This window comes from Chiloscyllium punctatum, chromosome 10, assembly GCF_047496795.1.
Source record: "Chiloscyllium punctatum isolate Juve2018m chromosome 10, sChiPun1.3, whole genome shotgun sequence".
In the NCBI taxonomy this organism is placed as follows: domain Eukaryota; kingdom Metazoa; phylum Chordata; class Chondrichthyes; order Orectolobiformes; family Hemiscylliidae; genus Chiloscyllium; species Chiloscyllium punctatum.
The window spans coordinates 70487358-70508615 of NC_092748.1; the positions used below are offsets into that span (position 1 = coordinate 70487358).

Consider the following 21258-nt stretch of genomic DNA (forward strand, 5'->3'; position numbering starts at 1 on the left):
TTAGAGTAATGGCAGAAAATGTTGATAACACTCAGCAGGTCAGCTTGTATCTACGGAGAATCAAAAATATTTCAGGTCAATGACCCATTTCAATGTCATTGTACTAAATATTAGTTGGAAATGGCAACAGAATGCAAAAAAAAAAGCCCTATTTGTTTCCCTTTTGGGATCAGACAGGAATTTTCCAGATTTCATTCTTTCTTGCTAATTGATTTGGGTTTTTAAAATTTGTTTCTTGCCTCTTCCAGGAAATCACTTGATTTTTCACAGAAGGTATTGTAATCTATCATTGTGAGGGTCAGACTGAATGCAGATTTCCAAATGAACAGTAACAGAGATTTGTTGCGTACATTTAATAATTTTGGACCAATTTTACACCAAACCAAGCTCTGTTACTGTTTTTATTTAAACAAAAATAAATGTTACTTATATTGACTTCCAGAAGTAAATATTTGTACTTTTATTCTTTCTTCTGCAATCTCCATCTTTTTGACAGGATCTTTCACTTGGTCTTTCAGTTGTGCATAATGCTCCTTAACAGTCATTATTTTGTAGGCATCTAGGTTTGCACAAATCTAAAAATCAAAAAGAGAAAAAACTGTTAAACTCATTGAGGAGCTGAAAATGTGTTGCTGGAAAAGCGCAGCAGGTCAGGCAGCATCCAAGGAGCAGGAGAATCGACATTTCGGGCATGAGCCCTTCTTCAGGAAGGGCTTCTTGCCTGAAACGTCGATTCTCCTGCTCCTTGGATGCTGCCTGACCTGCTGCGCTTTTCCAACAACACATTTTCAGCTCTGATCTCCAGCATCTGCAGTCCTCACTTTCTCCTAAACGCATTGAGTTTACTTCATAATATTTTCTTGATTTGCCCTATTAAGCTTAGTGCACCTGCACTTAATTTGTCTGAAACTAAATTGTACTCCTGTGCTGCATCAGTGTAGCACTTACATCTCTTTAATTATATTTATTTATTTATTTGTTGCTTAATCCAAGTTGCCTTTGAGAAGATTGGGGTTGGCTGCCTTCTTCAACTACTCTTGTCCCATTGATGGAGCTATACTCACAAAGCTGTTCGGGAGGGTACTCCAGGATTTTGATCCAGTCAAAAACCCAATGAGTTCTGAAGCAAAGTCATACTGGACTCAATATTTTAACTCTATTTTCCCCTCCACAAATGCGGCCAGATTTGCTGAGTTTCTGCAGCACCTTTATCTCAGATATCCAGCATCGTAGTATTTTGCTTTTATTATAGAGCAATCACAATCCAATTGAATGACTCAAGGGGCTCAATTGCCTACTGTTGCTCCAACGTAACTGTTTTCAGGATAATTATTTCGTAATTAACATTGTTCGATACTGCTTGCAAAATAAGTATGTTTGATCACACCCTAAAGCAACTAATTCATAGGCAGAGTTTTGTTGAAACTGGCACTTTGGCCAGTGGCTTAAGGAAGTGAAACAGATATGCCAATCTAATTACTTTATGGAGCTACTTAAAACAAAACCTTATCAAAAAAAATTGTAGCTCAATAGAAACAAGAGGCTCTCTAACAAGTTACAAATGAGTCGACCAGTCTATTCATAGAAACTGATTGAAGATTTTGTTTAAAAAAAACAGAAGACCACAGCAATTTTCAAAGCAATAGAGGTCAAAGAAATATAATACAACTAATTGTGAAGTATATAATATCATCATTCTACCTTTAATCAGTCTTCACATATTTATTGATCATTACGGCAATGCCAATTATTCCGACATTGGTTAACTTTTAATTAAAAGCCCAGAAGGGGACAAATATTACTCCTATATTTTACTTTATTTGCAAATATTTGTAAAATTATTAAAACAAATATCAAGTGCTGAGAGTTATGTACATACCAATGATGATTTAAGATTGTTAAAAGGCTTAAGTCAAATTTTAGGATAACATTATTATTCCCTTTTCGATATTCATTTTGTATCTTTGTATGAAGCAACTTCTAATGTTAGTATTTTCTTCTGTTTACCAACATGTTTGATTAATTTCACAGATACCATGCTGTTATCTTTAGCAATGTGCATTCACATGCAGACCTGCTAAGGTAGGGGATCTCTTTTAAGAGTTGTTCCTTATTGTTGAAGATGGACAAAGAATAGGTTTCAGATAATTCCCATTCATAAAGGAAAGAAGTTGGCAGAACAAATGTAAACTCTTACTTGTATAATGTGCGATTCTGCACTTTTTCTATTCTTTGCGCCACCTACACCAGGCGATGCTGTCAGTCCTAGGATCTGTGGAAGTGAGACTTGTACAATTCCTTTTTTATTGTTCAGCTTTTGTTCAATGTATCTGGTCATTATGCTCTTGTACACTCCTTCTTTCTGAGTGTGGTGGCATTCATCAATTATTATCAATGAAAAATCTGGTAAGAACAAAGTGTTTATATCATATTACGGAAACTCGCATTCTCAGAATATAAAATCTTAAAAGCATTAATTGATGTACAATGTGCAACTTCTTTTATAAATATGGGGGATTTTTTTCTCTTCAGTTCCCAGCAGGTAATCTGGAGATACAGATTTTCCAGTTTAGAATATAAACAATTTTCAGTCTATAGTCTAGTTTGCCTGGTTACTGCTTTGATGGCAAATTGCAAATTTATATCAATGACTGATAGTTTTCTTGGATTACTACAAACAGAATAGCAGACAAATAAAGATGACACAGTGGTAGTGTGTCTATGCCTGGATCAGGAGTCCTGGGTTCAAGTGTATAATAATATCTCTGAATAGTTTGATTGGAAAATAGGTTAAATGCTAATAAAGTTGAGGCATGTTCTGTGTTCTTGCTGAGATGGAAATATTTTTATTTGGAATTGTATCGTCTATTAAGAATTAGTGATCTTGTTGAGGAACTTTGCAAGCTTTTCCATTCATCAAGTTTAAAAGGTAGTAAAATCCCATTTTTCCATTGATATCCTTGCCTAAAATTCAGGATGGAACACTGCACACAAGAAGCACAAATTTGTGATATCTGCCATGATAGTCAAATATGGAGCACATACTGTCAATGCATGGAAATATGCATGGCTGGGAATAAGTAATAAACTGACTTTTGATTGAGGGGATCAAAGTACATCATACATTGCATTATTTATTGTAATAAAACTTAGATATGATGCAGAGCTGGGCTGAGGAGTGGCAGATGGAGTTCAACCCTGCCAAGTGTGAAGTTGTCCATTTTGGAAGAACAAATAAGAATGCGGAATACAGGGTTAATGGTAGGGTTCTTGGTCAGGTGGAGGAACAGAGGGATCTTGGGGTCTATGTACATAGATCTTTGAAGGTTGCCACTCAGGTGGATAGAGTTTGTAAGAAGGCCTATGGAGTATTATCGTTCATTAGCAGAGGGATTGAATTCAAGAGTCGTGAGGTGATGTTGCAGCTGTACAGGACTTTGGTTAGGCCACATTTGGAGTACTGTGTGCAGTTCTGGTCACCTCACTTTAGGAAAGATGTGGAAGCTTTGGAGAGGGTGCAGAGAAGATTTACCAGGATGTTGCCTGGAATGGAGAGTAGGTCGTACGAGGATAGGTTGAGAGTTCTCGGCCTTTTCTCGTTGGAACGGCGAAGGATGAGGGGTGACTTGATAGAGGTTTATAAGATGATCAGAGGAATAGATAGAGTAGACAGTCAGAAACTTTTTCCCCGGGTACAACAGTGTGTTACAAGGGGACATAAATTTAAGGTGAAGGGTGGAAGGTATAGGGGAGATGTCAGGGGTGGGTTCTTCACCCAGAGAGTGGTGGGGGCATGGAATGCGCTGCCCGTGGGAGTGGTAGAGTCAGATTCATTGGCGACCTTTAAGCGGCATTTGGATAGGTACATGGATGGGTGCTTAATCTAGGATCGAAGTTCGGCACAACATCGTGGGCCGAAGGGCCTGTTCTGTGCTGTATTGTTCTATGTTCTATGTTCTATGTTAACAGTCAATTTGTAAACAGCAAGATCTCATTGACAAAGATTGGACAAATGATCAGAAAACCCGAAAGAGCTGTGGACACTGAAAATTATAAACAAAAACAGAAATTGCTGGAAAAGCTCAGCAGATCTGACAGCCTCTGAGTTCTGAAGAAGGGTCACTTGACCTGAAATGTTTACTCTGATTTCTCTGCACAGTCTTTCCAGCAAATTCTGTTTTTGTTTATGATCAGATAACCTGTTTTGGACAGCTGTGGTTGAGAAGTAAATGTTGGCTAGCATACTGGGGGAAACTGCCTACTTTTCTTTAAATAGGACATTGTCTATGTCCACCTGTGGGAGTAGATGGCCCTCTTATAGTGACTAGTATATTCAAGTGGTGGCTCAGATTATGAGTTTGCATCTCGAGGAGTGGGGGTGAAACTTTGCCCTTTTAGTGATAACACTGTTGTGTCTGAGCCAAGACGGGGCTAACAAAACAGTCAAATAAATAATGAAGCTGCAATGTGGATGATACTTAGATTACATCCATATTCTAAATGCACTCCTTTATATTACCCACATACCTTGATTACAATATGCTTTTATTATGTGCAATCAGCTAGAACACAGCTCATCAAACATTCTTTTGCAATTTTGAAGTATTTGTAATCACTGTTAAGTAAGGTTGAGTAATTGAGACAACAGTATGCATTTTACTTATTATTAAAATAAAGCTAATGCTTGAATAGCAGTTTACGTAGCAATTGGATTTTTTTTGCAGTTTACTAGCTAATTTATTGATGTCTACACAACTCAATGTAGTAATTTTCAAACCAATACAAAACCAAGGTCATGAAGACCTTTGGTCTGCAATGTTACTTCTAAAAGGCAGATGGGAGCTGTAAAATCTTAGGGAAGGTGGCCAGTTGTACTTTAGCAATCTTTATGGATTAATAAATGTTACAAACACTAATCCAATAGCCAAGAATGGAAGCTTTTTATGTATATTTGCATGTATTAATTAATTTATTGCTGCCTGAATAACTTTCTTGCCCATTTTTTGTAAGAAAACAAGATCTTTTGTCATATGACATACTCAAAGTTTTGAAACAGACCAGTAATCCCCATTAGTAGCCAGTATAGAAGTGTTCACAATTTAGAAATAAATATTTGTTTTGCCCACACTGTGACATCTGATGGTGACTGGCCAGGGGCAGTTTCCCACCTATATTTCAATCCCAGACCAATTTAACATTCCAACTTTAACCCCGTTATTGGAATGTCAGCTGTAAATTTTAAGTGATTGTTCCCTTCTGATTTATTATTTATTCTAGCTGAAAATCAGTTCTCCTGTCCATAGCAGCAAAAATACATTACCTATGACCTCTGAAAATTACTAAGCAATTAAAAGCATGCCATTTTAGTACAAAGTTCCATATTTGAGAGTGAAAGAACACTGATTCCACTACTTCTTGGACACTGAACTGGTACATAAAGATTTACAAGTTGGAAATAGTTTGTCTAAGTGCGGAAGGCGCAAAGGCTTATAAAGTCAGTGAGTACACTGGAAAGGCAGTGAGAATGAAGTTCCTAAAATCTATCCATTTAAAATTTATGGTGCTCTTATGCCCGTGGACATGGTTGGTGGTTGATGACGTTATTTAAAAGAAAAATTGGTTCAAACAGTTTATTTATTATCTTTTAATTAACTTGATAAAAGAAAAATTAAAAGTCTGAAGCAAATTTGAGATCCTTCTTTTGCTAGCACAAGCTTCTAGAGCGATCTGGATTTGTTCCAAGATTTATTTGTTGCAAACTTCTGAATTTATTTTTTCCTTCATTATTTATTTTTGAATATAATTCCACTATATTCTTTTTCACCATTGACTCCACATTTACTTTGTAACAGTTTTCTAATCTAACCAGGCAGGATGTCACTGACTGTAATATCACTGTTATCACTGACTGCATCTCGATGTACAAGAGACATGTGTTTCCTGTAATTTTAGGTTGTTGACAGATGGTAGGCTTTCAACTATCCCCCGATTCGATATTGCTCCACACATTATGTTGTAGATAAGTGGTTTATAAGATTGAGACACTCTCTTTAACTTAGAATAAAGTGGAGTTGCCCTGTGACCAGTTCTTAAGTTCACAGAGAAACGGGCCTTGGTGATATGTTTATTAAAGACAAAGGGGAGGTATGTTTTGTTTTTCTGCAAGAAGATGTAGAAACAGTGGCTGCAGCATCAGTCTTTACACTGCTGGTTGTCAAGTTCCCAGGAAGGTATTAAAAATATTGGGTTGTGAACAGTTATGCTTTAAAGTATCAATTTTGCTACAAAATAAAAGGAAGTTTGAGTCCCAGGGATAGTGTATCAGCATTTCTATCTGGATACAAGGACCATGTATTTCACATTGCCATAGAAAGACACTGGCAGTTTACCAGGATATGGGAGAGACAGAATGACTTGAGGCTGAGGATTCATCATGCTGGAATGGAAGTGGAGCTCACACTCAGACTAGAAAAGATAAAGTTCATGAGGATTTGAAATAAGGCATATACCCAAGGGTAAATAACTAGAAAAGGCATTATTAGGTTAAAATTTACCAGGCTGAGAAAGAAAAGGAATGGAAATTATCTGTTGGGAGCTGAGAAACACTTTGGACTCAATCCAGAGAAATCAAATGAGTATTCAAGGGACTGTGTAAAAATATGTCTATATGGAGTGTGTTTTTTAGTTATGCTAACTATTAAAATAGATAGATAATACAATCATTTTATAATTGCAGCATTTATGGAAAAAGAAGTTACTACATCTAGCCTTAGTTAGAACACTGAATGTAGGCTGCAATCATCAACGCTCAGTGGTAGATAACATCCTGGAGCACAGCAAATTGCAAAGAAATAAAAAAAATTCTTAAAAATTTGGAGAAACAATTGCCACTGCCGTGACAAACTATGTTGGATTACAAGTTAAAATCAGATAATTGATTGCAGGCAAATTCTTACTGAACAACATCGCCTTGAAATCCCTGTGCTCAGAAAAGCATGTTTCAATTTCAATTTGGGGGGGGAACAGGAGTAGAATATGAGCTGAATTCCATCTTGGCTGGAGTTCTGCCTCACTTTTAGTATTCCATTTGAGGGTGGGGTAGGGTAGTGGAAAGTGTTTTTGGAATGAGAACCCTGGGCAGAACTTACACCATGCCCTTGACATATGCTCATATGGTATGGGGGAGGTGGTGCAGTGCATAGGGCATGGTGAGGTTATGTGGGATGTGGGACGTGTTTCTCATCTTCACAAGGAAATTCCTTCCTTTGTTCCTATGGCTCAGCTAAGCATCTGGTAGTTGCAAATTGGCTTGAGTCGCCTTGACTCTGCAGACAGCCCAAACCTTCACAGATAAGCCAATCAATTCCTTTCATAAGGGGATCAGTTATGCTCTTTGTTGTAGAGACACAAGCTTACAGAAAGAAGTCTTCAATTCTGTATTACGTCAGGAAAATGTGAAGTAAGACGCAATGTGTAATTCTGCAATACACAAGTGGACTGAGGGAGGGAGGAGAATCAGGGCCAGGCAGGCACAGCTCATACACTGTTGCAAGTGTCAGAGGCCTATTTTAGCTTTGAAAATGAATCTGTCCCCACCTTGTGAAATGGGGGTCAATTTGCAATTAGAATAGACAGAAGTCCTATACAGTAACATTTATTCTAATACAATGAATTCTCAGAAATTTTGGGACATAGTACTTTGTGTCCACAACGTTACTACTTTTCAGACTAACATGCTTTTCCCAGCTGACACTGACAAAATACGATGTAATGTATTTTTCCCAACCAGTAAGCTGAATAATATTCTTTCCTGGAAGATAGAATGTTGCTTTCTCCCCATGAAATGAGTTTTAACGTTTGATTTTGTTGGGCTGGTGGAAGGGATTTTTGAAATCAAGTGACTCAACCAGTGCAAAATCTGAAAAGTAACCCTGCATCAACAATGAATTACAAATCAACACAGTAAACAGAAACAGAAACAGAATGGTAAGAAAATATTCTTGAAATGCAAAAGCAGAGTATAACAAAACCCTGCAGAAGTGAGCAAAATTTTAAACATTGCAATCTTCAATTCAAAATGTTCCCAGATTTGTCTTAGAAACAATCCTATTTTTGGGAAAACATGCCTCATTTCAAATTTGTCTTAATTTCCACAGGGAATTGATATAAAACTGGCAAATCAGAGCAAAAATCTCCTTTTAATTAACGTGCTCGTATGAATTACTATTTAATGAAACATTTTAAAAGATCTCCTTTATGTGTGGCCTGTTAAATGTCGAAGGTCTTATTGTTGCATCCTGATCTATTACAAGTCAAAGTGATTGAAGTATTAAAATTATCAGTGCATATGAAAGTGTGTTGAAGAGTAAAACATTACCTGAAATTTCAAGATTGTCAGCATCATTTTTGTTTGATTCAGCCAGCTGATTCTCCAGGATCTGAGCTGTACAGATAATAATGTCATTCTCACGCACCACTTGAGGGAAGGAGATCTTCAGTTGTGTATCACCACTTATTTTGCTGACACTATATTTATGTTTCAGGTATGGGTTGAACTCTTTGCGGAAATGCTGATCAACTAAAGGCACCTGGGACACATATGAATGAAAGAGAAACAATATTGTGTAATTTTTGTCAACGCAATTGAATTTGAATAGGAATCTAATGTTGCTTGGTGCTTTCCTTAGAATACAGCAGTGGCTGCAGTATTTAGTGAGCTTAGGGACATCCTGAGTGTGGGAAAGATTTATGTAAATACAAACTCTTTATCCTTTTTTTCTTAGTTCAACAGATATTTATGAAACAGTTTTGGCTTTAATAAAATAAGAACAATGCTATTGTCATTTACTGATGCAAGAAAACCAAAACACAGTAATCTCTATAAAGCTGTCATCCAATATTAGATCAGTGTTTATTCATTACCTCCATGATCTAGTCGTTTGTCAATGTTATTGATCACAGTGAGCCAGAGCAGGCACTGTTTTGTCAGCGTGTTAAGCCTTACAACTTTGCTCAAGATGTAGCAGGATCAGAAATTGAATCCTCAATATTCTAAACTTGGGTTTCTTTCCATTATTCCCCTCTTATTTCCCTTCAACATCTCACAGTTTCCTTCTCTTCCCTTCCAAATAAAACCTTCTTGTGATCATCATTATACCAAGAATATATTTCTCTTTTGTCCCTCCTAAAACTGGGACCCAAGGAACATTTTCTCATCATTCCCATTTCAACATCTCTCCCTTTAATCTGTATTTACTTTCCCAAAAGGAATTTTGTTTTCTTCCTGATAACAGTATTCATCTTTCTTTTCTCTTTAATGTCAATTGTCAGGACAATGGTAAAAGAGGGAAATACATCAGAATTTTATTTTTCGGAGACAAATTCATTTGTGTTAATGTGTTGCAGTCCTATGAAGGAAGAGGAATCCTCTGCTTATATATTTTGCTAATTAACACTGAATCATCTAATCAAATCTCTGATGATATTTGCAGATTAGGTTGGCATTTTGAAAAAGTAGATAGTGTGTACCTAGAATTTAGGATGTTTATAAATCTGCTATAGTTCTTCCTTGCCAAAAAGGCTACAAGTCACTGCTCTGGTCTTGCTGGCTGTACTTTATTCCTCAGCTCTGAATTTCAGACCAGTGGCTCAATGCAGCTACATAGGAGGAGATTGTCTCATGTCATTTCTGGTTTATACTGTTGCAAAAATTTTCAATTATAAAAATGAGTTTTTGGAATTATCTGTCCATCTCCAATTTAAAAAGATAAATGAGTGTCAGATTCGAGGTGTTTACAGAGATTTGATTTCCTCATTTGGTGTAATCCAAGCAACATAACTCTCAATTGTGAATATTGCTACAAAAATGGTATTTAAAATACTGCAGTTGCCGCAGTATACCTACAAACAAAGTCACAGTGAATTACCTTGTTAACAAGCACTATGACCTTCCCTGTTTTTCCCTGTAACTTCATTTTGTCCAGATGATGTCTGGTAATGTAGACAGCAACCCTGGTTTTTCCACTTCCTGTGGGCAGGCAGATAATGAGATTTTTACCCTCCAGCGCTGGAGCTGCAACTTCTTGCTGATAGTCTCGGAGGCGGATCTCAGGAACCGGTGATTGTCTTCCTTTCTCATTGCTCTCCTCATCAGAATCTAAAATATGTGTACAGCAAACTTCAAGATGATGGAATGTGGAGTAAGATCAACATATAATACACTTTTTGCTCCTTTTTGTACCAATAGTATGGAATCCTGAAAATGGAACATGTTCAACAAATGGCTGTTTAGTCTCAGACAAAATTAACATCTGTTGGCAAGTGTGCTGAAATCTTTATGAACCCCAGTTGAGTAGTACTGCAAGTAAGAATAGGCAAAAGTGGATGTGACCTTAAAAAGCTTGGAGCATAAGTAGAAGAATCAGAGGATTATCAGAATAGCCATGATGTCATCGCAGAGAAGACTCAGTGGGCTGCGTGGTCTATTGCTGATCCAACATCTTATGGTCTAATCTCCTAACCCTGAAAAGACATGCTTATTTGCCTCAATGTTCAAGCATATTCAGCATGTTGTATGCCTTTCAAGGTTAGATGGCTGGGAATCTGTTCTTAATCCAAAATTATTCAGCTGTCACTTCATTCGTTAAACTTTCTTAGGTTTTCCACTCACTCATTGCTAACATTGCCATTCACAGCAAAAAAACCCTGACATTAGATTAGATTAGATTCCCCTACAGAGTGGAAACAGGCCCTTAGGCCCACCAAGTCCACAGCGACCCTCCGAAGAGTAACCCACCAAGACCCATTTCCCTCTGACTATTGCACCTAACACCATGGACAATTTAGCAAGGCCTTTTCACCTGACCTGCTCACCTGACCTGCACATCTTTGGACTGTGGGAGGAAACCGGAGCACCCAGAGGAAATCCACACAGACACGGGGAGAATGTGCAAACTCCACACAGACAGTCGCCAGAGGCTGGATTTGAACCTGAGTTCTTGGCACTGTGATGCAGCAGTGCTAACCACTGAGCCACCGTGCCACATGTCTCTGAATAAATTTGATGTTAAAAACAATCAAGGTTAACTTTTCAATTAAGCATAAAATATGCTTACTTTAGTGAGTGTAACAAGATCATCCAACTGGACTTCGTAGAAATGAGTTCTCTGATTGGACCAGATTAACAGTCCCAATCAGGGAATCCTGGCTGACAGCTCGCGTGTCAGACATCCTGTTCACTTTGAGAGCTGGTTCTGAGGAAGCTGGATCAGTGTCAAGGATTCGCCACATGTAAATAAAGGGTGACTTGGTGATGGGACACCAGCTTCTGTGGAATTATTTCACTCTCCTTGACCTCCCTTCTTCTTTAAAATGGATAAAAGGCTTTCATTCTTAAAGATAGGTTTTTATTCCCACTAATAGGCTGAGGTATCCACTTTATAAATGTAAAAAGGAAATTGCAAAGACTGCAGGAAGTGTGAAACTTTACAAATAGTACTTTTCCAGTTGGAAAACAATTCTAAAAAAGTAATTGACTTCCAAGACTGACTGATAAGGCATTGCAGCACTTAAAAGCTGTAATGTACAATTGTTCTATGTTATCTGTTCTTCACAGTAATGATAAGGAAATACTAAGCAGATGCATTGTTCTGTTTAACCAAGTTAGAAGAAAAACAACAGAAAAGTACACCTGGCAACTTCTGCATATTTCTCAGTTCCTGGTTTCAGAAAGGCACTAGAGAAGATTGAAAACAGGATATCACCATATCAAGTGAAGGTGGTGCATGAAACAGGAAAATTAAAGAAAGGATAAGAGAAAGAAAGTACCTAAAAAGGAGAACATTTTCACTTTTCTAAAAAGCTGAATAAGTAAACTTGTAAACAAGTTATTAGCCTCTTCTATTTAATTGTTGTTTGGTAATGTAATTTAAGAAACACAAACAGCCAGGAAATATGTCTCTGATTACATATACCCACTAATCTTGTTAAAGCCCCAGGGGAAGCCAATAACATTGGCAAGTGAGACATTCTGGTCAGACTCATTTTCTATATATAAAATAGTGGTCCGGCATGAACCATACAATCATTTCAACATATTTCTGTTTTCTTTTACACCCACAGGAGAGGAATATAACTTGAACGTTAACACACCATTCAGCAAAAAAATGTGTTTTCTAACACAAACTTGTTTATCCTACCCAGAAAACTGTTACTATTTAAAAGTTTCTATGTAATATTGAAAGCAACCTTCATGAAAACCATTTTGGTTAAGTCCTGACGTTTTACTGTTAAAATCTCATGCTTCTTCAATTAAAACAAGCAAATATTTTTCTTGTTTAAATCTTCTTTTTTTTCCTGTTGCTTAGCCACATCTCCAGACTGAAAAGCTGCTGAGAAATCTACTGCCAGAATTCTACAAATTGCATGATTTCGGTCATGAAAATGTGATGAAATGATAGTTGACTCTCATTATAACTTTTCTCCTCTTCACACATGTCTGTCATACTTTATGTAAAGCCACCAATTTCCAGTTGAACAGAACTGAAGCAGGTATTTGGGAGTTTGGGAAATTATGGCCACAATAATAAAACAAGAGATACTCTATTAGCTCTTAACAGGAGACCGCGGTAAAAATGGAATAGGGTATAAATTAATGCATTCAGTTGTCATTGCACATTAGGTCTTAGATCAGAAATCAATTACCCTTACTATATTGCCACAAGCAACTTGTCAGTATGGATTTAACTCTCTTCCCCACATACTTACAGAATGTTAGCTTAATTATTCTGTGATCTCAAAGCTGATTGAAATGTGTAGAACTATATGTTACATTGCTTCAGATTGTGCGTAACTGTCAAAATGATTATCATTATATACTACTCAAAAAGGAGAATTGTGATTTATCTACTAAACATATACGCAGAAATGCATTCTGAAAAAGGCTTTACTTATGTGCATCCACAATGATATTAAGGCTTGCTGGATCAAACATACTCTTCTACACTATGAAACTTTAAAGCAATATTAGCGAAATGATATCTTTACATTCAGTATTCTAAATTTTATAGTCACCATTATTCACAAAGCAAAGAAATTGGCTTCTTCAGACGTGTCAAAATCTGCCGGTATAAAAAAGATATAGAATATTGAATCACAGAAAAAAATCTGAATGTGAAGGTTAGAATGGATGCTCTCGAAACTTGATTACATTTCCCCAGGGAAAGGCTGCAAGTCAGACTTACACTCATTCCCAGTCTCCATTCCAGTGAAAATATGGAGTTTGTCCTGGTTTCATCCAGTAACGAGGGTTTACCCCAACTTTCCATCGCCAATATTTTGTTGGAAATTGTAAACTCAAGATCCACAATTTCAGGTTAGTGGCTACTTCTTTTGTATTGCATTGAATCCAGGTTAAACTCATAGCCTGAACAACCACTACATTAACATCATTAAAGTGAAAGTCAAAATAGTGCAAATGTCAGAATAAAAATAGAAAATGATGGAAATACTCAGCTGTCCTGGAACTAGAAACAGGATGAATACATGAATTTAATTGTTCCACAGGTAGTGGAAACGGAGACAGGAGAAGCCAGTAAACTAGCAACCTCTCATTACTGTGAAGCCCAGAGGTATGTTTTCTACTGGACAGTAGATTGTGAGGTTGACTGACTGCCCATTTCACACAGGCAGGCATACATTTGCATAATTAACCATCCAATTATGTTTAATTGGGAAACAATCCACATATTGTCCATCTGGTAGTTAAATTTGTTGAACTGGTTCTACTGCTTGAGGCTTGGTTTTTCACCTTATATCAGGACCATGAAGTAAAATTCTTTATTAAATTTCAAAATATACTTTATTCATAAAAATAAATCTTTGGTACCTGTACAATTGGTCATGTCATTCATACGTATACACATTGCATGTTTTAACATTACAGAGAACAGATTGAATTAATCGAATTTACAGTTATCGTATTTACAGTTCCGTTTATTAACCATCCAGTCTTTTAGTATTTAGCTGTGGCTTCAGCGGAACCCACCTACTGAGTGGGCCCCCTGTTATAGGATAGCAAACGAACCTTCTTTAACCACCAGTTTATGGGGTTACCATTGTCCATTCGACTGTCCTGTCTCTGGGGTAGCTGTCTGCATCCCCATTGTGAGCACGAACTGCTGGACCCTCGCTGGGCTGAGGTAGGACCATGAAGTAAAATTCAGCTCAACATTTCAAATCAATGAGTTTTTGTCAGAACTCTGATGTAGGGTCAAAAGCTGAAACTTAAGGTTGAATCTTACAATTTTTGGCTGAGTGTAAGTTGCATCATTGTTTGAAAGAATTCTTGCCCGAAGGCTCAGTGAGATTGTATCTCACCAATCTTACCAAGCACACCTCATTAATGACATACCCTGACTCATAGTGCCCTCACATCTAACTCTATCCCCTATTACCAGGCACTGTTCCTGAAACATTCAGCAGATATCCAGCGAAAGACTCTGGCACCCGCTGCATATTTAAAACACTGCTGTGCACCTGGATGAACACTTGCATTGTGGAGCTGCCCAATTGGTCAAGGACAGAGTCTGAACATGTCAAAAAAGAAGATTATGGCATCATAATTCTTTGGTAGGTTCCTGGAATTTCAGATCGAGGAGTTCTGCAAAGGACAAAGGTCCTCCTGAAGGACCAACAGAGGAGATTGTGCCACTACCCTGGTTCATTTCCACCTTGATGGGGAGGAGCAATGACCAGCACCACCAAAAAATGGTGAATGACCTTCTCCATTCCACCAGGATTTATACAAAACATTTCTCTTTGTTTCCTTAGACTCAGACTCTCTCTGGTACTGTACCCAGCTCCCAAGAACATATTGCTACTTTCATTATTGCTTCCCTCACTTGATCCAGCATCCCTTAAAACAACTAGCCCTGAGGTCTCTTCACTGCTTACCCACTCATTCAGATACCTCATCACCTTTAATGCACCAGCAACAACAGCCATGCTGCCCACTTTCATCTCACACAATCCCTCCCTTTCTCTCATTCTAGAAGAGGACCCACAGTAGCTCCCAAAGGCCCCAGATGGGTGGAGGGATGCATTACATGTAACTCCGAAGCACCTACAAGGAGTAAATCTTTTCCTTGCAGGAGAAGACCAAGACCTGCCCTGCAGGGATACCAATAACATTGTGTTATATTATAATATTGTAAGAGTTTTGGGCCCATTAGCTAAGGAACAATATACCACCATTGCAGGCAGTCCAGAGAAGGATAACTGGGTTGATCCCAAGTACAGAGGAATTCTCTGAAGAGGACTAGTTGAATAGGTTGGCCCTGTACTTAATGGCGTTTAGAAGAATGAGATGTGACTTATTCAAACATACTGGAAGGCCTGACAGAGTAGATACTGAGAGGTTGCTTCTCCTTCTTGGAGTGTCCATGACCAGATGGCATAATCTCAAAGTAAAAGGATTGCTCAAATATGACAGAGATGAAGTGGGATTTCTTCTCTTAGACAGTACTGAATCTGTGGAATTCTTTACCACAGAGGGCTGATGGTGAAGTGTTGGAAGGGGAACACTTTGGGCCTAGAGATCATAATTCTAATAGTTTTAAAATAGTTCTGGAAAAGGATAGGCCTTCCATAAAGGTTAAAGTTCTTAATTGAAAGAAGAAAAATTTTAATGGCATGAGACAGGAACTTTCAATGGTTGGTTGGAATAGACAGTTCTAAGTAAAGGGGATGACTGACAAGTGGGAGGTTTTCAAAAGTGTGATAACTAGTGGGCATATTTTTAAGGTGAGAAGAAAATGATTTCAAAAAGGACCCCGGGGGGGCAACGTTTTTACACAGACAGTAGTTTGTGTGGAATGAAGTGCCAGAGGGAGTGGTAGGTACAGGTATAGTTACAACATTTAAAAGATGTTTGGATAAGTATATGAATAAGAAAGGTTTGGAGAGATGTAAGCCAAATGCAGTCAAATGGAACTAGTTTAGTTTGGGAACATGGTCAGCATGGACTAGTTGGATTGAAGGGTCTGTTTCCATGCTGTATGACTGTATGACCCTGACTACCTCACCCTAAGTGTATTCAAGGCTGAGGTAGACAGATATTTTTATTAGTAAGGGTGTTTGTGTGTTTCCTGGGGCAGGAAAGTGGTACTAAGGATTATCGGATCAGCCAAGATCTCAGGGAATGACGGAGCATACATGATGGACTGAATGGCCTACTTCAGCTCCGACATCTTATGGTCTAAGAAGACCCTCAGCATGTCTACACCATTCAGAAGTACAGTGTTCTGCAGTTGTCTGACCAAACCTCTGGGGCTTTAGGTACCAAGCAGGCTTCCTCCATGCCAGCAGCGGAACTGGCAATGAAACTAAAATGTCATGGGAGGCAGAAGAAGAAAACATATTCAGGGCATTTTGGTCGCATGAGTAACAATTATTTATGTTTCTATAAATTACACTGTTTTTCTGTTACATCTCTTTGATGTTCTGTGTAACCCCAAATGTGACTGTGCCAGTGTGATGCCTACTTTTATGGCCATATCTATGTTGAGGGACTGCTACACATTGCAAAAGCAAGATGAACTAGGTATATACAAGGCAATGGGCTCTACCACGATCATTGCTCCTCACCATATAATATGTGTTCTTTCCCTGGCTTCTGTATCTAAAATTATTGGTGTGAATGAGGTGGTCAGTGATGACTGGGGCAAGGAGCTGCATAATGAATAATCGGCCAAGGTATTAGAATGACCAGGGAATTTGTAATCTGAACAGTGCATTAGTCTGTTTGTAATGTTGTTCCCTTTTAAGTGTCTTTATATCAGTTAACACCCTCTGTCACAGGTTCAGTTCCTTGCCATTCCCACTCTGAGTAGAGTCGCTACTATTTCCTTTCCTATTCAATTTACAGCACTATGAAGGCAACTCTTGGCCAATGGCTCCCAGCCACTGAATCTATATGTTGGTGAGACCTGAATACCCAGTGTCCTTCTTGTTGCCCTTCCCATAAATCCCATTGGCACAACACTTCCACTGGACCCCACCCAACCCATCCATTTGAGCCTTCACTTGCCGATCATTTAGCCCTACCCTCCCAAGCCCTGGCAAAAAGAGGTGACCCATGCCTGGTATGCTCATTCGTTGCCCAACTTGAGGTCAGGATGCTTCCAACGGTGTCTGAATCCCCTTTTCCATCTATGCCTTGCCATATTATTACCCCCTCCCCGATATTGTTGCCCCCTTCACAAATATCATTTCCTTTCTTCCCATATCTGCAGTCCACAATCCTAAAGAGCACTTTGCCGAATCTGCTTCCTGCACAGCCTCCTAACCCCTTTCTTCACAGTTTTGTGGACACAGACTGTCCAATGCACAGACTTGAGTGACCTGACCAAAGTTAGAGACAAGAAGTGCATGGACTGATGTATGTCTACCTCTCTAACTGCATTAATTCTAACCCACTGACTGACTAGTATGGATCTCCTGCTCTGACTATGACCTACTCCCTAGACTACTGATGCACAGGCCCCTTGACTGAGAATTTCTAACCAGATACATGACTGTGGCCAAACCTCTGGACTGGGATTAAAACTGAATTACTGTGCTGGAACCTCCTAATGGCTACTTTCATGAACTTCACTGAGGACTACAACCCTAAGACTTTGAGACACGGCTGCGTTCTTGCTGTTAATTTAGTACTTTTGGTGCATACATTACTGGCATGTGTGCAGGTGTGACACTGCCACGTACCCAGCCACCCCATGACTAGTAAAATAAGCTGCCCAGTTGTATGCCTGGACTGATGAGGCATAAATACTGTGAGCAAACAGGTAGGTGCTGTGTGAGTGAGTATTAAAATAGTAAATCTTATAACTTTGCCCTGAGATGGAGCAAGGTCCAGTCCGTGAGCTGGGTGCCTGTCCGCGTGTGTGATGTATCTTTGGAAGAGCCTTTTAATGCTAGTTGCTACCGTGCTTTAAAATGCTAGTTTGTGCTTCCTAAGTGGCCTGCAAGTGTACTAGGGATGTGCCAGGATGATCGTGAATTGTTTGCAAATGTCAGATACCAATATCTATTGATAAGGGATGTGTGTGGCTGGCATCCAGAGATGCTGTCTGGTGCTGACCCACATGGAGGATCCACACAATCAGTGGCAAGATGCAGTCCCCAGGTGCCCACTCTGAATTGCATGTTGAGAATTCCAGCTTTTTCACTGAATTTGGCAAGATTAGAACCTGAACATTAAGGAGGCAATTTGTGCTGTTAATAAGAGATTTAACAAACTATAACCCCCTTTAATTGGCAAATGTCACTGCCAAGTGCGAAACTCACCTTGCCAAATGTGTACAAGGTACAACGTGATGTGTCTGACATTGGGAAAGGTGTTGCTGGACCTTCTGTTTGATTCTTTCATTAATGATGCCTTTGCCCACATCACTCAGGCCTCCATACGATTCTACTCATAAACTTTGTGTTCCTCACTCCACAGATGCTGTCAAAATTGCTGAGTACTTGAAGCAGTTTATGTTTTTATATTACTAACATCAGTATTTTTAACTTCTGAGGCTTGATTAATTGGAATGGATTTTTATATTTCTGTCAAGTAGCGATCAGAGATTACATTCTTGTGGAACAAAACTTATCCACACTCTGTATTTGAGTAGTTGCTGATGTTTTAATCTTTTCTTGCAATTATTCTAATTTGGTATCAATAGATATCACCAATATTTCAAATACATTGTGAGGCAGTGTTTATTTTTATTTTATTATACATTATTAAATTTATGTCATAGTTCTGGTATGGTATTGTATTCTACCAGTTCTGAATTTTTTAAAGTTTTATATTGTTGCAGATCTCATTGTTATACAATCAATAGGCACATTTTAAAATAAGAATCTCATAAGAAGAGTTCATTGAATTAAATTGGATGCTTATTCTCCTTTACAACAGATTATGATGGGGTAACACGCAATTAAACTAGTTGGATAATGCTTAGATTTTTAAATTTATGATCCTACAAATTCACATCTGTTGAAACTCATGCAATATAAGATTTTACCTAATCTCAAAGTCACGGGACCAGTCTTAATGCAATCTAAAGTAATAATAAAAGAAGATCTGACCTTCAGATAGAGAAGAAGCCAGTGACCCTGAACCTGTGCTGATGGTCTCAATGTACACTGGTGCTCTTATCATCTTTATTATTTTAGTGAGCAGCTATAAATTACAGAATTCACACCAGATGGTACTTTGTGATTGACTTTACTACCGGACTGTGACCACTTTAGGACTATTTACCTTCAATACCACTGCTTATGTTCAGGGTGCATTAGCACTAAATGATAAACGTTACTTGTTTTGGTACAAACTTCAAATCAATCTCCAAACACAGTTGAAACTTAAGTGAATGCTGAATTTTAGGCGCATAAACTAATCTGTTTCACTGCAGTGGCAGATTCATTCAATGAGCATAATCAGAAAAACTAACTAGTTCATAGAAAGATCCTACACTTGGTTTGCAACAGAAAATAATGTATCATAACAGACTGTTATCTTTGTCTGAGTGAAAGTAAATCTGAGAGTCTGTAAGAGAACATTTGACTTTTAGTGGTGTAGGTGCCACAATGTGTTTAATTAGGTTTATTATATAAACTTAAAGCACTGTATTTTTCTACTTGGTTTTTACACTCTGACTCCTCTCACTAAAACCTCACAGTCACAAAATGACAGAAGGTAGCTGCTTCCAGCTTCCATGAATCACTTCCTGCTTAAAGAGACCATCCCCTCCATCTGTGTTCACTTATCACTACTTCATACCTCCACCCCTCTCCCCACCCAAAACACTCCTCCACCCTCTCCTTTATCTGCAGCTCCCCTTACGCCCACCCCCAGTCCCAAAATGTTGACTTCCCCACCTCCTGATACTGCCTGGTTTGTTGTGCTCTTCCAGCCCCCTGCTTGTCTACCTTGGATTCCAGCATTTGCAGGGTTTTTGTTGTCTGTAACTAAGTTTGGCCACTTATAGCCAAGAGCAGCTTGAAGTTACTTACAATGGCCATTCTCAAGTGCCCTCAGAGGAAGATCAAAGCATCTTACCTTCCTGTCTGCTGTGATATTGTTGCAGAAACAGAAACGGGTGAGGAACACAGAGGTAAAGCACAAAGGGATGTCACAAAAATGATTTAATTACAACATAAGTAATATTATGATCCCTGATCAGGTACATCTACAACAAGACTCAGACATTATAGACTCTTAGGTTGATAAGTCGCAAGTAACATTCATGTCACACAAGTACCAGCTAATGACAGGTTCTAAGAAGAGAGTCTAATTCATCTCCCCTTGAGATTCAATGGCATCATCATCACTAAATCACCAACTATCAACATCCTAGGGGTTACCATTGACCTGAAATTGAATTTGGCGAAAATGAGGACTGCAGATGTTGGAGATTAGAGTCGAGAATGTGGTGCTGGAAAAGCACAGCAGGTCAAGCAGCATCCAAGGAGCAGGTTAATCGACTTTTGCCCGAAATGTCAATTTTCCTGCTCCTAGGATGCTGCCTGACCTGCTGTGCTTTTCCAGCACCAGACACTCGATAGAAGTTGAATTTGACCAGCTATATAAATAGTGTGCCTACAAGAGCATATTGGACTCAGCTCATAACTTCCTAAAGTGTGCTGACCATCTAGAAGGCTCTAGTCAGGAGTGTGATGGAATACTATCCCCTTGCCTGGATGGTTCCAGCTCCAACTGCATTCAAGAAGCTTGAGACCAGCTTGACTGCAAGCCTAGCAATCACATCAAACATTCATTCCCTTAACCACCTCACTCACAGCAGCAGCAATGTGTGTCATCCACAAGTTGCATTGCAATTACTTGCCCAAGCGCTTTTGGCAGTATCTTCCAAATCCACAACCTTTATCATTTTGAAGGACAATGGATCCTAATAGCCCACCTGGCAATTCCCCTCAAAGTCACAGAGTGACCCAACTTGTAATATTATCGCCAATTCTTCATTATCACTGAGTCAAATCCTTTCAGCTTGAGATTAAAATTTAGCTCGGTTGTGGAATGCAAATCATAGAATTTAACTCATCATCCTGTTTTTTTGTCCCATGTACAAATGAAATGGTATCTAGTGAATCATTATCAAAATATTCTGTGTAATCTCATAATTTGCAAACAAATTAGGCAGAACTGTGAAAGGTAAGAAAATATGATGAAGAAATCAGATTCTCTAA

The 21258-nt window shown here is 38.6% G+C and overlaps 1 protein-coding gene across 2 annotated transcripts in view; it reads right to left on the reverse strand.

Moving 5' to 3' along the window:
- The window catches only part of ifih1 (interferon induced with helicase C domain 1), a 120522-nt gene that overhangs the window by 23077 nt on the left and 76187 nt on the right, over nt 1–21258 (reverse strand). For both annotated transcript variants that reach the window (XM_072579469.1, XM_072579470.1), the window contains 4 exons: nt 9927–10156; nt 8378–8588; nt 2198–2403; nt 459–575 (listed from right to left, as the gene is read on the reverse strand). In XM_072579469.1, the coding sequence (XP_072435570.1) occupies nt 459–575; nt 2198–2403; nt 8378–8588; nt 9927–10156 (764 nt within the window). The remainder of the gene's footprint in view (nt 1–458; nt 576–2197; nt 2404–8377; nt 8589–9926; nt 10157–21258) is intronic.